Consider the following 18,476-nt stretch of genomic DNA (forward strand, 5'->3'; position numbering starts at 1 on the left):
GAAGGCTGTCCACAAGGTTTAGGAGTGTGTCTATGGGGATGTTTGACCATTCTTCCAGAAGCTCATGTGTGAGGTCAGGCACTGATGTGCATGAGAAGGCCTGGCTCGCAGTCTCTGCTCTGCCAGAAAAGTTGAAGCTGTTATAGCTGCAAAGTGTGGGCCAACTCAATATTGAATCCAATGGACTAAGACGCCATGAACGTTCAAGCAGGTGTCCCAATACTTTTGGTAATATAGTGTATGAAAAAATGGTAGTGTGAGGAGATTATTTGGCTGAAAGCAACACTGCATTGGCTGTATTTCCCATTCACCACAACACAATTGAATAGTTCTACATACAGAAAGCAAATATTTATTCAGATGACAAGTGTTAATCTATTGCACTTCATGCCCAGCAAGGCAATGCAAACATGGGGACTGTGGCAGCGATGATGCAAAATTCTGTCATCCGGACTGTCATAAACAGAACCAAACTAGGAGAGCAGGACTCGGGATATAAATAAATACTGTATATAGTGTTACAGGGGCATTAGGGCTTCAGACCAGTGGAATGCAGGAAATGTTAATTTATATACATATATAAAAACAAAAATTAACGTAAACAGCTTGTGGAAAAGGAAGATTTTCCGGTTCATATCTGCGTGAGAGGTAAGAATTTTTGATAGTAGCTCTTAGTCACGTCAATCATCAATTCCTGCGTACATTCAGGGAGCTCACCCGAAAACAGGCCTGGAGGGTTAAACCAAGAGATCATCAGATAACTCATTTAACAAACATCTAAAATAGTTAGGTCTCTTTTGACCCATAGTGAGTTTTCAGATACTTCCTTTCTATCTCAAATCTGATGTATACAATTTCAGCAGGAAACTGAACATCGCTTAAAAAGGTTAAATGGAACATTTCCCCCTGGGGTAGGAAGAAATCTCGCTTAAAAAAAAAATGTAATAACAGCATTTCTCTTCACTTGGTTACATTATTAACCCATTGCCACCTGGCCTATGGCTAAATGAAACCAGGGAAGGCCTCTCTTTCATCCAGGTGTGACGTTCAATGACATCACACCATGGCGCAATCTGTCACTGGCTGTGTCACTCTACTGCTGTAACTAATCACAGCAGGTCACATGACAGTTGTAAACAATGGATGGCTTCCTTTTCAAGACATTTATTTATTTATTATATTGTGTACAATTGTGTTGCTAACTGTGATTGGTCACAGTGATCACATGGTACAGACTGGGCCAATCACAGCCCATCTGTGCCATGTGATCAGCTGTGGCCAATCTCAGCTAATCACAACAAAACAAACTGAATGAATCCATTTCATTCAGTAAAATGCTTGCCTATAGCAAAATAAATTCATTGCTATATGTAAACATATGTGCAAAAAAAAAAATAATAATAATAATACTGATCACTTCCCTAGAGTAGTACTATGGTAACATTATAGCGCTCTGGTCAAAGTGTGTTAAAAGAAATTTAGTAAGAGACATGGCGAGTTTTTTGAAGTTGGAAAATGAAGATTATTTATTCTTTTATTTTTTCATACTGTACTCAGTCAGTGTCTCTGATCACCTCCACACCAGTTATATGACGACGCTGTACTGCACTGGTGACAGTATTTAAAAAATAAATAAAAAGAATAAATAATCTTAATTTTCCAAAAAATTATGACAAAGAACGACAACTTCAAAAAACTAGCCATGCATCTTACTAAATACCTTGGACTGTCTAAATTCCAAAAAGATAATTTGGGGTCTATTTGTACGGTCCTGGCGTTTTAGGACCTCAAAACATGAGACAGGCCATCAGTACATCAGGATTGAAAAATATATATATCATAGTTTGTGGACTGTATAACTTTCCTACAGACTAAATAATAAACACTGATCTACTTATTTTCACCAAAGAATTGTAGCAGAATACATTTTGGTATAAATAGAATGCTTTAAAGTGGTGTTGCCATTTAAAAAAAAAAAAAAATTAAAAGTACTGCAGCTGCTGACTTTTAATAATCGGACACTTTCCTGTTCCAGGGTCCAGCGATGCGGGGGAATGAAGCCCCGCTCGTCTCCCCTTCTGTTTGGCGGCACCAGCATTGTAACTGTGGGCGCCCGGCTGTGGGCACCCACTGTGCATGTGCAAACGGCGCCACGCGCTGTGATTGGCCGCACAATCATCTGGGACCTGTCACGTGTCCCAGATGATTGACATGTGGGAGGGGGCAGAGCTAAGACCTTCCTGCGCCTAGGGAAAGTGATGTTGTGAGCCCAGGCACTGAAGGAGGCAGACTACAAGGGACCCCCTAGCAACAGCCATTTAGAGGTGCATTTAAAAAACGATTTTTTCCCCAAAATTTTTTTTTTAGGAACATTCATGATTTTTTTTTATTTTTTTTTGGGTGCAACTCCACTTTAAGATAAAAAACCTTCTGCCTTTAGAACCACTTTAAGCCCTTGTACACACGGTCAGAGATTCCGACGGAATGTGTCCTATCGGACCGTTTTGTTGGATATTCCGACTGTGTGTGGTCTACATCGATACTCCGACGGACCAAGTTTTCCAACTTGTTGGTAAACTTTTCTGACAAAATGCTCCGATCGGACATACTCCGATCATGTATAGAGAATTCCAATCGGACAAAGTGCCACGCATGCTCAGATCAAATTCCTACACCAAAGCTATTGGCTACTAGCGTGAACGTAGTCCCGTCGTAAGGAAATAACGTAATCACGTCGGATTTTCCGACAACTTTGTCCGACCGTGTGTATGCAACAGTTTCGGACAAAATCCGAAGGACAATATCCGACGGATTTGGTTGTCGTAATCTCCGACCGTGTGTACAAGGTCTAACAGTTGGATCATGCTAGATTGCACTCTTTTGCCTATAGCAAGCTAGACGCTATCTACAACTTCACCAACTAGACTCACCAGGGCAGCCAGAAAACACTGTAAATGGAGGTACCACAGTTTCAGGGGGGAGAACAGTGTTATCCAAAATCTTGCAGCAATCTTTTAGGACGCATCTTCGGCCCTGTAACAAAGCAAAAAATTACAAAGCTGCTTTGAAGGAAATAAAGAAAACTCAAAACAATATTCGTTTTGGCTCCATATCCAACGTTTAACACTTACAATGACACAGTTCTTCCCTATATGTACGTAGGATCCGATCTGGGCTGCATTCACCACGCAGTCCTCTTCTATGAAGACATGGTCCCCAATGTGTAACGGGAAAAACGCCACCCTGTCGTAAGCAAAAAAAAAAAAGTTATTGTGGTGGCTGAGTGCAAACTATTGGAAGCCTGGTACAATGACTGTTTATAGCAAAACAAACTGACACACTAAATTTGTTTTAGAAACCTTTTGTACCCGCACTTTTTTTTTTTTGTTAAGGAAACCCATCCTTGGGAAAGAGAGAAATGCTGAGTTCTATTTCTGAAAATGCTGGTGGCCTGGCCGAGGGATTCTGGGGTACTGACCACTTTAAGCTGCTGTTTTGCATTTTTGAAAAACTCCCCAACAAGGCAAACAAATCTCAAGTTCTGTGACTTCCTGAAATTGACTTTGGTCCTACTGACTAATGATGAGGAGAAGGAGAAAGAACGGGACTATTTGAACAACAGAGAATCCTACATATTGGGGCTACTGGAAGCAGATGGATAAGGTATGATTGACCAACTGCACGTGCTTGGTTATCAGTATTAGACGTTCAAACATTGATATGAAGTTCACAACTTAGCACTTTAAGGCTGCCATGCCTGTGCTTAAAAAAAATTAATAATAAAAAAAAAAAAAAAAAAAAGAAGGTGCATGCACCCTTTCACCCTTTCATAAACGCAGCCACAGAGAAATTGCATGGTCTTTTTGACAATGTGATTTCCCTGTGGTTCCTGGAACCCGCGCTGCAGGCTGAGATACTTGGGGGTGCCATTCAGAATGAATAGCAGCCCCGCATGTTTTCACTCCGGGTGGTTGCAGAAGCCGAAGCCACACTCATAGGTGTGAACCCAGCGTTAATCTCATAATAGGTGTACTTGCCGTTTATTATGGTCAAGCCTACAAAAAAACGATCACCCCCCCCCCCCTTTTTTTTTAGACCAGTCAATATTTAAAGAGGAAGTAAACTCTCCCACTCTGATGCTTCTTTTTATTTAGTCCATTATAATAATCAAACTATAGCCACTGTAATCCAGCCCGAAATCACATATTACTTACGGTTTAGAGAAACTTAAAAAAAAAACTTGTTTCCAGGGGTTAGGCAGCGCCATCTTAAGTATTGTTTTCTGAGTCCACAGTGGAGAGTATTTCCGCCCTTAAATTGAGCACTTCCTGTACTGTTAACCAAGCCTCCTCCTCAATCCAACGTTTCTATGGCAACCCTGCTTCCCTGTTCAGAGCTGACTTGTTTTATTTCATAGTATTTACTTGTGCAGATTGTCTAATGTTTGCCTTATCAGCTGATAAGACTGCAGTAATGGCCAAGTTTCACTGCATGTGAGGTCACATGGTGTGTAGGAGGAAGCTCTAAATGATTCTGCAGCCTCCTGGGATATCAGTGGTGTGCCGTAGGAAGTCCTGATAACAGATAGATAAACACATAGAGAGTGTGCCGTAAATCAGGGGAGATCTGGGCATGCTCAGTGACTTCATTCTAAAGAACAAAAAGGATTACAACAATACTAAGCAAGTAAAGAGATATCTACAAGCAGTGTTCATTAGGGGTTTTTTATGCCGATTTACATGGGACAAAGTTGTGGGGGAGGGTTTACAACCACTTTAATACATATTAATATTATGTAGTCTTTTTTTCCAGCCAGCAGGGGGAACTCTAGTCTCCAGTCCACATCTGTATCATTAGATCACTCTCCTGTGCTGATAGACGTTCCTTGTTTACAAAATCCATAATTAATCAGAAAAGTCACTCCTCCTTTATCAAATGGCTGGTCTTGATGTTTCAGGCAAGCAAACATATCCTAAAAGCAGGCTGCTCTGCAATGCAGTCTCTGGAAACATGTTGACATGTATTATACACTATATTACCAAAAGTATTGGCACGCCTGCATTGGCGTTCGTGTGTGGTGGGGGGTGGGGGTGATCAGGGATCAAATCCATGACCGATCCCAGCCCCACAGGCTGAGGCACAGGGAGGGCACCAAAACCAATTTCGTGGGCACTCTGGTCAGGCTGCATTGCGTGGGCACTGACTCTGGTAAAGCGACTCTGGTAAAGCTGCATTTTATGGGCAGCGACTCTGGTAAAGCTGCATTTTATGGGCACCGACTGGTAAATATATACAAAATAAGTGCAGCGCTAATGGAATAACAACATTGCAAAATTTTCAAATAAAAACTAAAGCAATGTCCCAGTGAAAACTTCAGTCCATAAATAAAAGGGTTAAACAACACCCATCCGTGTAAGATATCAGTGGCAAATTGCAGAGGAGGAAACCGTGAAAGATCCTTCAAAGAATGTGCATCCAGCTCCACACCCAAGTAAGTAGGCTGCTTACCAGCTATCCGTGACCACTGAAACAATAGTTTCACCCTGCACAGGGGAATCGGTCTCCCCAGGACCCTTAATGGTGTAAAGTAAAGTAGCCTGCATTTCATGGGCACTGACTCTGGTAAGGCTGCATTTCATGGGCACTGATCAGGCTGAATTTCGTGGGCACTGATCAGGCTGAATTTCATGGGCACTGGTAAGGCTGCATTTCAAGGCTGAGGACATAGAACAGAGGAGACTCTGACCGTCTCCTGTACTATATCGACAGTCTCTGACCATGATAATGACCTTAAAATGGTGCCCCCCCCCCCCCCCCTAAAAAAAGTTCTGCGGACAGCTGCCTTTACAGGCACATGAACTTTAATGGCATCCCAGTCTTAGTCCGTAGGGTTCAATATTGAGTTTGCCCATCCTTTGCAGTTCTCAAAATTTCAACTCTTCTGGCAAGGCTGTCCACAAGGTTTAGGAGTGTGTCTATGGGAATGTTTGACCATCCTTCCAGTAGCACATTTGTGAGGTCAGGCACTGATGTGGACGAGAAGGCCTGGCTCGCAGTCTCTACTCCAATTCATCTCAAAGGTGTTCTATCGGGTTGAGGTCGGGACTCTGTGCAGGCCAGTCAAGTTCCTCCACCCCAAACTTTGTGCACTGGTGCGCAGTCACGTTGGAACAGAAAGGGGCCATCCCAAAACTGTTCCCACAAAGTTGGGAGCATGAAATTGTATTAGTATGCTGATGCCTTAAGAGTTCCCTTCTCTTGAACCAAAGGGCCAAGCCCAACCCCTGAAGAACAAGGAGTCTAATGGTTGTGTGTTGAGTTATTTTGAGGGAATAGCAAATTTACACTGTTATACAAGCTGTACACTCACTATATTACATTGTAGCAAAGTGTCATTTTTTCAGTGTCGTCACATGAAAAGGTATAATAATAATAATAATATTATATATATATATATATATATATATATATATATATATATATATATATATATATTTTTTTTTTTTTTTTTGTGCGCCCCTTCCCCACAGGGGGTAAAGCAATGCATGTTTACCTTATTTCTTGCTCCTTCAGCCTTCCTCCCTGATGTAAGACCTGTCTCATGAAGCAACTCCCATCCCCGATATCAATGCAGGAGCAGCTGCACACTGTATGCAAGGACAGACGGCCTACCCACATTTTGGAAGCTTAGATTGCCAGTTGTTAGAGGAGCAGGTTATAAGGCAAGTATTGCTCTACTTGAAAACTCCCCTAGACTAAAGCATGCTGAGTGGGGGTGGGATCAGGGCACAAACTACAGACATGTGACTCTCTGACTCCTGAAGATGCTCTAGTGCAAAACGTGTTGGGCGGAGCTAAGACTTAGATAATCCAACTGATACCAGAAGGTTGTTTCTTTAGTTCCAGATTCAGCACTATGATTTAACTAAAGTCTATCATTGATACCAGAAGGCTGTTTCCTTAAAGGGACCGCTCCCGAAAACACGTGGGCATGCTTATTTCGGAGACCTTATAACACCTATGTGCTGCCCATACGCAGCCAAACATTCTGGTGAGTGTGGTGGTTATCCCAGTGGAATGTTGTAGAGTACTTGAACCATCTGAAGGTCATTTAAAGGAGAAAAGAAGCACAAACTTCTTAAACTGTTTGAAGCACTTTTTTTTTCACAGACTTATAATAATATGTCATATGTATGGGCTAAGCCTCACGTTTTTCTCACAAGTTTACTTATGCCATTTAAAGGAGAAGTACACATTTACTGAACCACAGACGTCGCCTTCTCTTTTTTCACCAATTTTTTTATATGTCATATCCATAAGCAATGTTTCATGTTTTTTCTTAGTTTATTTGCACATTGGTAATATCTTTGGAGTGCTGTACTATTACATATTTATTCACCAAGAAAGGTTGGGCTGCTATTGATTTCCGCTGAGCATTGAGTCTGCACCCATTTGACAAACATAAGGCTGAATGGAGTTCCGCATTAAAAACTAAAATAAATAAAATTGGCTTAAAACCATAAAAATTTCACTTTAATTCTTAGTTTTCATCACTTTAATGCATATGGAACAGTCCATCATAAATGTTGAGTTCAGTCGTTAAAGAAATTATTTGTACTGCAAAAACCACTGTGGCCCTTCATCGCTATATATCACTGGTTTAGGATGGCAGAGGGTGAGCTGCTAGATGCGACTTGGTCACATGGAACTGGCACAAAGTCACAGCTGGCACGTGTACCCTCCCGGCCTAGTTTAGTCCGCCTTTATAATCGTTTTTCTTTTACAAAAGCTTTCCCTATTTTATACAGGCAAATTAACTTATTGCTTTAATTGTTTTATGTTTGTGCTAATTACAGTCAGAACGTGGAGGGTCTCTGAATGACATGGGGGAACCCGAGCCCTGCACCACATTTACTGTTATTTGATAAATGGAACAGGCTGAATAGCAGACATCAATATCTCTAATTAAGGATAATTTAGGAACTAATAATACCCTCCTGTAACGTGACTAGGACAGCACAGGTAAATGGGTGTATGGCAACAGAAATCATTACCACATACTAAAGCCTAATTTCTGAATAATTAAAAAGACCTTGATTTTAAGATTAAATAAGCCTTTTTTTGTGTAAAGGACAAACATATGTTGGGATATTTTTAGACAGATTTCATTAAAATATGGAGCCGGATTTATAAAAACCAGGGAAAGAAGCAGTGTCTGTATAGACTATAGAAACCAATCACAGGCCAGCTTTCATCTTCTAACCTAGAAAAAAGGCTTTAGAAATAAAGTGTATCTAAACCCAAAAACAGAAATGTAATATATTGCAAGCTTGCCAGTCCGTTTATGTGGTGGCTACATTCGGTTTTATTTTTTTATTGCCCTTTTTCCTCCCACACTTCCTGTCCCTGGGTGGCTATTCTCACCTCTCCAATGTATCAGGACTGGTAAGCTTCAATAATAGGATTTTTCCTATTACCTGTAAAATTATTTTCTTAGAGTACATCATGGGACACAGAGCAGCTACAGTAATTACTATCTGGGTTAAACGCCACCTATAGATGAATGGACACTGGCACACCCAAAAGACAGGAAGCACCCCCCCCCCTCTCTATATAACCCCTTCTATACAGGAAGTACCTCAGTTATGTAGCAAGCAATTCCCAAAGAGGGGAGGGGCCTCTCTGTTCTGTGATTAATCCAAGAAAAGGATTTTACAGGTAAGCTGTAGGAAAAATACTATTTTATTTATCGTACATCACGGGACACAGAGCAGCTATAGTAATTACTATCTGGGATGTCCCAAAGCAATGCCCCTGAGGGGTGGGAGACACCATCATAGAAACTGCCACCAAAGAAGGACCTACTCTGCTATTTGCTATACGCGGAGGCCAAAGGCAGTATCTTCTACGTGACTGACATGGACACGGTAAAAACCCTGTAGATGTATAAACAAAAGACCAAATGCTCTTGTAAACCTGGGCCACTGACACCAGATGATGGATGGCCCAAGATACTCCAACACCTGATAGAGAATCTCTCCCCAGAAAAAAATGATTTTTTTGCTATTTAAACCATGGGTATCATTGATAAACTGGCAAATCCACTGCTAAATATTCAACCTGGATGCCACCTCCCCTTCTTGGGTTCTTCTGGTAGCACAAATCAGGATTCCTGACTTGTGCCGACAACTCAAGTAGACCCTGAGCATCTGAACTACCTCTCGAGTATGTAGCGCTCTTTCTCCTGACAACTGTGGAAATAGGGAGAAAAATAAAAGGCAAGACACCGGCCTGATTCAAGTGAAAAACGAGGAACCAATTTAGGCAATAAAAATGGATGAGGACACAACATCACCTTATGATGGGAGACCAAGAATGGCCCCTTGCATGAAAGAGCTGCCAACTCTGACATGCCACTTCGTGAAGTGATAGCAACCAAAGAAGCCACCTTCTGAAATAAAAGGACCAACAGAATCCCCCGATTGGTTCAAAAAGTGGCCTCTGCAAGGACAGTCAAGATCAATTCAAGTCCCAAGGACACTGGCCTGTAATTCTACCCCCCCCCCCCCCCCCCCAGAAGCTCAACAGTGCTGAGATACAGGACTCAAGACCATCAGGTCCCACTGGACTGGGAGTGTCCAAGGGAGCAACTCCCACAAAACTCACTATGCCTGTGTGTTATATTCTTAATATCTAAAATTTAATTTGGCTTTAATATACAGAGTGTAAATCCCCTATTATGAATTGTATGAATGGCAGACTTTGAGTTAATAAACTCCAGATGGTGACATTTTGAACTGGGAAATAATTAGTCTTACAATCGTAATTGAAAGCTTATTTTACACTGTGTACCAAGCCCCCCCTGGGCTAATTCGGCCAACACTAATATCAGTGTTACAACCTTATGGATTCTTCGAAAAAGATGTGTCAGAATCCGAAACGGGGAAAAAAACGTCAAATAAGGGAAAACTGAACCTTAAAGCGGTTCTGCACCTAAAATAAAAATATTAAAAGCCAGCAGCTACTAATATTGCAGCTGCTGACTTTTATTAAAATCACACTTACCTGTCCCAGGGTCCAGCGATGTCGGCGGCAGATGACGAGCGATCGCTCGTCTCGCTGCTGGCCCCGCCGCCAACCTCTGTCAGGGAATCAGGAAGTGAAGCATTACAGCTTCACTGCCCGGTTCCCTACTGCGCATGCGCGAGTCGCGCTGCGTGTCTCTTATGGTCCCCCGCTATGTCTCTGGGAACTGTGTGTTTCCCAGAACACAACGGGGGGGGGGGGGGGCGGGGTGTCTGCGGCGGTCTGGCCGGAAGTGGGTGCAGTTAACTGCACCCCCCTCCCCCCTGAAAGGTGCCGATTGTGGCACCAGAGGGGGGGAGGGATCAGATTAGCGGAACTTCCCCTTTATGGTGAAGAACCGCTTTAAGGTGTTACCACTACATGTACCTTTATTGGCAGTGGGACACACGTGTCCCAAACTGTTGTAGAAATTGGAATCTAGTAGATTCCCCTGCAGAGTTTCCCTTGCCACTATCCTATACCTGGAATATGTATTGGTGATAGAGACAGCATGACCTCTGGTGCCTCCCTGGTGGTTGAGAGAGATATATAAATAAATAAATATAATTTTATATATATATATATATATATATATATATATATATATACATATACACACCTGCAGATGCATTTCCAAATTGAACCTACAACAGGTTTGTCCTATAATCCAGAGCAATACTGGCCAAAAATTCCAAGCTATTGGACAGTATTCTCCCCTGTGGAGACCAAGCCCACTGAACTGTAGCCATCCTCAAGTCAACTTAGAGAGACTGGTATCAGTAGTTATTATTTTCCAAATTCCTGAAAAGGAAGACTATCGAGCACCAATTTTTACTCTGCAACACCCTGGAAACAGAGCCTTCTGGCAATGCAATGCCTGGATCTTCACATTCCAGACAGAGAATGAACCTTTACCAAGACCTGGAGTAGGGTTGTATGTAGAGAATGTGCTTTGACCTAAACAAAGCAGAGTTTGATTATAAAAAAATATCACCAAGCTTTGAACATCTAACGGAGCACTGTTCAATCCATCATCCGAAAATGAAGAGAGTGTGGCACAACTACAAACCTACCAAGACATGGCCGTCCACCTAAACTGACAAGCTGGGCAAGAAAAGTATTAATCAGAGAAGCAGCCAAGAGGCCCATGGTAACTCTGGAGGAGCTGCAGAGATTCAAAGCTCAGGTGGGAGAATCTGTCCACAGGACAACTATTAGTCGTGCTCTCCACAAATCTGGCCTTCTTAGAAGAGTGGCAAGAAGAAAGACATAGTTGAAAGAAAGCCATAAGAAGTCCCATTTGCAGTTTGCGAGAAGCCATGTGGGGGACACAGCAAACATGTGGAAGTAGGTGCTCTGTTCAGGTGAGACCAAGATTTTTGGCCTAGAAGAAAAACGCTATCTGTGGCAGAAAACTAACACTGCACATCACCCTGAACACATCATGTTGTGGGGATTCTTTTCTTCAGCAGGGACAAGGAAGCTGGTCAGAGTTGATGGGAAGATGGATGGAGCCAAATACAGGGCAATCTTAGAAGAAAATCTGTTAAGAGTCTGCAAAAGACTTGAGACTGGGGAGGATGTTCAGATTCCAACAGAACAACAACCCTAAACATACAGCCAAAGCTACAATAGAATGACTTCGATCAAAGCATATTCATGTGTTAGAATGGCCCAGTCAAAGTCCAGACCTAAATCTAATTGAGAATCTGTGGCAAGACTTAAAAGTTTCTGTTCACAGATACTCTTCATGCAATCTGACAGAGCTTGAGCTTGTTTGCAAAGAATAGTGGGCAGAAATGTCACTCTCTGGATGTGAAAATCTGGTAGAGACATCCCCAAAAAGACTTGCAGCTGTAATTGCAGCGAAAGGTGGTTCTACAAAGTACTGACTCGGGGGGGGGAGGGGATGGGGGGGGGTGTTGAATACACAAAAAAATGGAATACCATTTGTCATTTTCCTTTTACCTCACAATGATGTGCCACTTTGTGTTGGTCTATCACATAAAATCCCAATAAAATACATTTATGTTTTTGGTTGTAACATGACAAAATGTGGAAACATTTTCAAGGCACTCTATCTGATTGCATTCAGTGATTTTCAGACATTTCCACTAAAAATAATGTGTATGTATATTGAACACGAATGTACTAAAAGTAAAAGGATTGAGGAGGTTCTGTGGAGAGTATCCAACAAATCAAATGCTGGGACTTACCCTTTGCTGAATTTTTTGAATGGCGGTCTAATCACACTTCGACTTTTGATGACACAGTGTCGGCCAACTCGAACATTGGCCAGGTCCCCCCGGATAATGCAATCATTCATAACTATTGTCTGCAAGAGAAAAATGAAAAGCAAGATGTAGGGAATTATGATATCTTTGAACACGAAGGCACATGACACACAGCTTTTTTTAAACACCGATTCTTAAAGTGGTTGTAAAGGCAAATATTTTTGTTTACGTTAATGCATTTTATGTACTAGTATTCTTTCAGTAGCTGTTTCTCCCCCTCTTTCCCCTATATACCCAGCCCAGCTTCAGTTTTTCTCTCCCCTCGCTGTGCTCTCACAAGCTTGGTTGCGAGCAGTGGGAGATATTGGCTCCTGCTGCTCTCAGACAAATCACGAGAGGAGGGAATGGGGGGGGGGGGGGGGTGTTGAGCGATGTCTGTTTTTAAAGATGTACATAACCTGTGGCTTGGGATTGAGCCTGCACATGTGCCCCTATAGCAAGCAGCTTGCTATTGGAGAACAGAAGAAAAGGAGGAGCTAAGAGCGCTGGTGGGGGACCCCAGAAGATGAGGTTCGGTGCCGCTCTGTTTACAGACTTGATAATCACTTTAAAGCGGAAGTAAACTGCCAGAAAAAAAAAAAGATAACATTTTGGGCAACCAGGAGCTTTTTGTGATATTGTGCAAGTATGCACAACAAATTTGCATATACTGGCACACTTACAGTCAAAAGTTTGCATATCCTGGCAGAAATCATGAAATTTTGCAATTGATATTGAAAATATGACCGATTGTGCCAAAAACAAAAAAAAAGAACAGCGATCATATGAAGCCATTTATTATCACATAGTTGTGTTTGGCTCCTTTTTAAATCATGATAACAACTCACCCAAATGGTCCTGATCAAAAAGTTTCCATCATCCGGAAGGTTTGGCCTTGGTACAGACACACACAGGTTAAAATAGCAATTAAAGGTTAATTTCCCACATCCATGGCTTTTTAAATTGCAATTGTCAATGTAAATGAGTTTGATAGCTTTCACGTGGATGCACTAAGCAGGCTAGATACTGAGCCATGGGAAGCAGAAAAGAACTGCCAAAAATACCTGCGTAACAAGGCAATGGAACTTTATAAAGATGGAAAAGGATACAAAAAATAACCTAAGCTTTGAATATGCCAGTCAGTACTATTCAGTCACTTATTAGGAAGTGGAAAATTCAGGGCTCTCTTGATATCAAGTCAAGGTCATGTAGATTGCAGGCACAACTGCCATAATTGTTCAGAATACAAGAAAAACCCAAAGATATCCCCAGAAGAAATACAGGCTGCTTTGGAAAAAGACAGTGTGGTTGTTTCAAGGAGCACAATACAACGATACTTGAACAAAAATGAGCTGCATGGTTGAGTTGCCAGAAAAAAGCCTTTACTGCACCAATGCCACAAAAAACATGGTTACAATATCCCTAACAACACCTCGACACACCTTACAGCTTCCGGCACACTAATCTGGAGGGAAGAAACCAAAATAGAGCTATGTTTGGGAAGGGGTCAACAAGGCTTATAGCAACAAGAATACCATCCCCACTGTAAAGCATGGTGGTGGCTTACTGTTTTGTGGGGGTGTGAGCTCTAAAGGCATGGGGAATCTTGGGAAAATTAATGGCAAGATGAATGCATGTTACCAAAAAATATTGGCAGACAATTTGCATTCTTCTGCGCGAAAGGTGCGCATGGGATGCTCTTGGACTTTCCACCATGACAGAACCTAAGCACAAGGCCAAGTTGACCCTCCAGTAGTTACAGCAGAAAAAGGTGAAGGTTCTGGAGTAGCCATCAGTGTCTCCTGACCCTATCATCAAGGCACTCCGGAAAAATCTCAAAGTGCGGGGTGGAGGCATTTTTCCAAGATAAAAATGCACAGCCATACCACCTGCAAGAATTCAGAGCCACATAGACAACTATTACAAAAGAATGCACGCTGTCATTGACGCTAAAGGGGGCAATACACAGTATTAAGAGCTAAGGGGATGGAAACTTTTGATCAGGGCCATCTGTGTAATTTCTTTTATCATTATGATTTAAAAAGGAGCCAAGCAACTAAGTGATAATAAATGGCTTTATATGATCATTGTCTTTAAAGCAGAAGTATAGTCAAAGCTCGCTTGGCGGGACTTCTCCTATGGATCATAGGAGTGTAATTCATTTTGTCACCCATTTTCAGCAGAGAGCTGGCTGAAGTCCACTCTCTGATGTTGTCATAAAAGTCGGTCCATGCACCGTGTCATCGGGACAATGGAGTCTGGATCCACCAGGTGCCTGGACCTACACCCTGCTCAGCCTCTCAGTGAGCCGCTGAGAGACTGAGGCGGCCGCTGCGGCCCCTCCACAGCCCAGTGCTCCAATGAGCAAGGAGGGAGCAGAGCCGACAGCAGTGACTGACAGTCTATAGCTCTCTGCTCGGGGAGCTGTGAGAACCGAAGGACTAGTGATGTTTGATTGCTTGGTTTTTATTACAGAGGCGCCGGGGGACAGATGCAGCATCGGACCCAAGCTGCATCCACCTAGGTAAGTATTAATCTAAAAAAAAAAAGCCTAAACTCATACTTCTCTTTTTACATAAAAGACAGTTTTTTTGGCATGGTCGGTCATATTTTCAAAATTAATGACATTTCACGATTTCTGCCAGGATATGCAAACTTTTGACCACAACTGTACCTAGCAAAGTGATACTCTGCAATGCAGTGATGGCCATGCTGTCCTTCATCCTCAATGCTTTTACCTTTACCAGAAGTTCTTCTGGGTTTGAAGTCTTTGGTCATCTTGATTGGCTGGGCCTGAATGATGCAACTCTGGTGCATGTGAGTTACTTTCTCCAAGCACATTATTGTTCCGAGACTGTACATGGAGTCGCACACGCAAGGCTTACCGTCTTATGAGAGAAGACACATACACAGTTCCTACTGTCATTAAAGGCTTTAAAGTATCTCCGCAATACATGAACATTTCCTCATGTGTCTTTAAAAATGCTGAAATTACAGGAAAAGATACCTGTTGATCCTGTCAGAAATCCAGGGAGCACTAACCTGTAGTAAGCGGACAACACCGCCTCTGCTGCACTGTAATCTCAAGCAATGTTGTCAGAGTTCTTCCTTGTAGACTACAGAACACATTTATCCAAACTAATAGAGAATGGAGGGATGTTTTCTGTAGTTCAGCAGGGGAGCCAATACTACTTGGGGATTTTTGTAGAGCAGAGGTAGCATTGGAAAGGATCTCACGGGAGCCAGTTGCCTGGCTATGACCCCGTCTAAAGAGTTGTAATACTTTTCATGTCATGCACTCAGAGCAAGTATGAAAGTACAGTCAGGACTCCTTATATGCGTGTTCTTTTCACATCAATATTAAGGTATTAGGTCTCTTTCAGACAGGCAATTGGAGAGTGGTAGAAATGAGTGACTGAGCCGTCATTTTACTGCCCACCTGAACTGTAAAATATCAGCTGTTCATATGTTGTTGCCACAATGCTTTGCTTCACTGCATTTTTAACTCGGGGTGCAGAGTTGACAAGCAGTGCCACTTGTCAAACTCACTTCGCCTCCACGCTGTCTATAAAATGCCCTCTTAAAAGCATTTTGAGCATGGATCACTCTTCAGAGGGCACCACACTGCAAGTGTGAAAGAGCCCTTAAAATTGAAGTTAGCATGACAGCCAAGTATTTCTCATTTGCAAAATGAGATGTCAGTAACGTGTTTCGTTTAGGAAAGCCTGTATACGTGTGCAGTCTGGGAGCACCGGATGAGGTCAGGATCCCCCTCTGTGAAATATAACTGAAGCGGAGCTGCACTGACGCACTTTATAGGTTCCACAGAAGCCTCCTGGAAGCACACCTGCTGTGTACACTGAATGCATGCCAATATCAGTGACTAGAACTTCAAAACACATCAATCATTTGTGTACACAGTAGGTTAGCTGAGAGAGGCTTCACTTGAACTGTGTCTAAACAAGATAAAAATGTACCATACTGCAGCTTACCAGTCCTTAGGCCCCTTTCACACGGGCCATCCGATTGGGTCTGCCTGTCTATTTTTCAGACAGACTTGATCAGTCCCTCCATTCTCTTCTATAGGCAGTTGGATATAAATGGACTTGTGTCTATTTACAACCGGCTACTTCCGATCCAATAGGGCGAACACAAATGGAAGGTGGATCCATTCCCCTTCGTCTGGCCAGATCAGATTGGAGGGCAGTCGGGTGTAAACGGACAGCCAGTATGTTTACATCCGACTGCCCATAGAGCAGAGCGGGCTGTTTGTGTCCGCTTGGTATAATTAGAGAGCAGCCTCACCAGTGCCCATCAGTGCAATCTCATCAGCGCACATCAGTGAAGAAGAAAAGTTACAAATTAAATACCACTAAAAGAAAGCGATAAGACCCCTTTCACACTGTGGCAGTTTTCAGGCATTTTAGAGCTAGAAATAGTGCCTGAAAACTGCCTTCGCAGCCACCCGAGTTCACACTAGGGCGGTGCACTTGCGGGACACTAGAACAAGTCCTGTAAGCAGCATCTATGGGGCGACTTGGGAGCCGTGTATACTGACTTCTAGCAGTGTCAGGTTAAAGCTTGTATGAGGAGTTTTCATTCTACTCTGACTGTCCCATGAGGCTGCAGGACCACTGACCCTCTGTCTGGACAGTGCTGATTGACCCTGTGCCTGCAAAGTGACTGCAAAGGCTCTGTCTTATCAGGAGATGGATTGGGGACAGTGGAAGAAGGGGAGGATCAGGGAAGACAGGATCAAACAGCCTTTTTACACAATACAGAGGATTAACCCCTTAGGTTCCACAGTGAGTATAACGAGCATGATTTAATGCATATACAGACTGATTTCACTGTTGTGGGTTTAGTGAGTACTTGTCTCAATTAAAAGCATGTTTACATAAGTGTAATATCTGTCTGCTGTCTTGTTCCTCTGCTATCATGAATCACTTCTGACACTTCTAAAAATGGTGACAGGGGAGGGGCTCCCAGCAGAGTGTAATGTCAGTTCTCTGCCCCCCTCCGCCCCCCCCCCTTTTATTGTTTTTACACTTTCAAAAAACCTTATCAATTCTGCACTTTGAGCGGATGTAGAAGACTGCAGATACACAGATACAACTTCTGTAGGAGGATTTGTTTCATCTATATGTATCACCTGTTTACAACCACTTTAATTCTACTAATATTTTGCCTTAAGATAAATGTGGGAATCCTGCTAAGGTAATAACGCATGTAGGGCTCACCTAGTTATACTAGGAGAGAGTAATCAAAATTGACTGGGACAAAACAAAGAAGACTAAACACTCCCAGTCAGTGTCGGTTCACACTGAGGCAGCACGAACTGCAGCGCGACTGCCCCAGGCGATCTAGACACGACCGCTGCGGCGACTTGCAAAACGACTTCTCTATAGAAGTCAATGCAAGTCGCCCCCAAAGTAGTACAGGAACCTTTTTCGAAGTCGGAGCGACTTGTTTCGCTCAGATTAGAACCGTTCCAATGTACAGAACGGGACATGACTTGTCAGGCAGCTAAGTCGTCTGACAAGTCGCCCCAGTGTGAACCGACCCTTACCTATACAAAATTTATTGAATCAAAGACAAAAAGTAATCAGCGTGAAGGCACCCCCTCCCCCCTAAAAATCGCATACTCCACATACCCACCAAGCAATAAAACCTCCCCTAAACTACCCTCCCCAAAACCAACCCCCCACCACAAAATGCAGATGAGTGGGGTGGAGGATACAGCCTCACAAGGGAGGGGAGCCTACCCTCCCCAAAAGAGACCCCCTATAGAACACAGGTCCTATCAACTACCTAAAATGGAGACAGGTCTGGCCCCACTGTGGATGGTGTCACACCTAATGCCACAATGAGTGAATGGGGCCCCTCACCACTAAAAGGACCTGCCCACTGTAACCTGCTAATGGCCAGCAGTGATATGTCATGAGCCAATTGACCAGAGGATAGGTGCGAGTACGGATCCATAACATATATCCTTGGAGATACGAGCTAAAGTAAGGTAAGAAACGGCTTCAAATGGGTGTAGCATGCACTGCTAGTCCATCCTGGAGCATAGATGAAATAGAGCTCAGGCAAATGGAAAACTGACAGCCCATGTATGAGAATGTGACCAGAAGCCAA

The 18,476-nt window shown here is 42.8% G+C and overlaps 1 protein-coding gene across 1 annotated transcript in view; it reads right to left on the reverse strand.

The window, feature by feature from the left end:
- Positions 1–326: 326 nt before the first annotated feature.
- The window catches only part of DCTN5 (dynactin subunit 5), a 36,404-nt gene continuing 18,254 nt past the window's right edge, over positions 327–18,476 (reverse strand). The window contains exons 3-6 of the mRNA XM_077449321.1: positions 12,282–12,400; positions 3,132–3,243; positions 2,931–3,033; positions 327–729 (exon numbers count right to left, since the gene is read on the reverse strand). Of these exons, the coding sequence (XP_077305447.1) occupies positions 632–729; positions 2,931–3,033; positions 3,132–3,243; positions 12,282–12,400 (432 nt within the window). The 3' untranslated portion in view covers positions 327–631. The remainder of the gene's footprint in view (positions 730–2,930; positions 3,034–3,131; positions 3,244–12,281; positions 12,401–18,476) is intronic.

This window comes from Lithobates pipiens, unplaced genomic scaffold, assembly GCF_037356315.1.
Source record: "Lithobates pipiens isolate NorthernLeopardFrog02 unplaced genomic scaffold, aLitPip1_a1.2 Scaffold_22, whole genome shotgun sequence".
In the NCBI taxonomy this organism is placed as follows: Eukaryota; Metazoa; Chordata; class Amphibia; order Anura; family Ranidae; genus Lithobates; species Lithobates pipiens.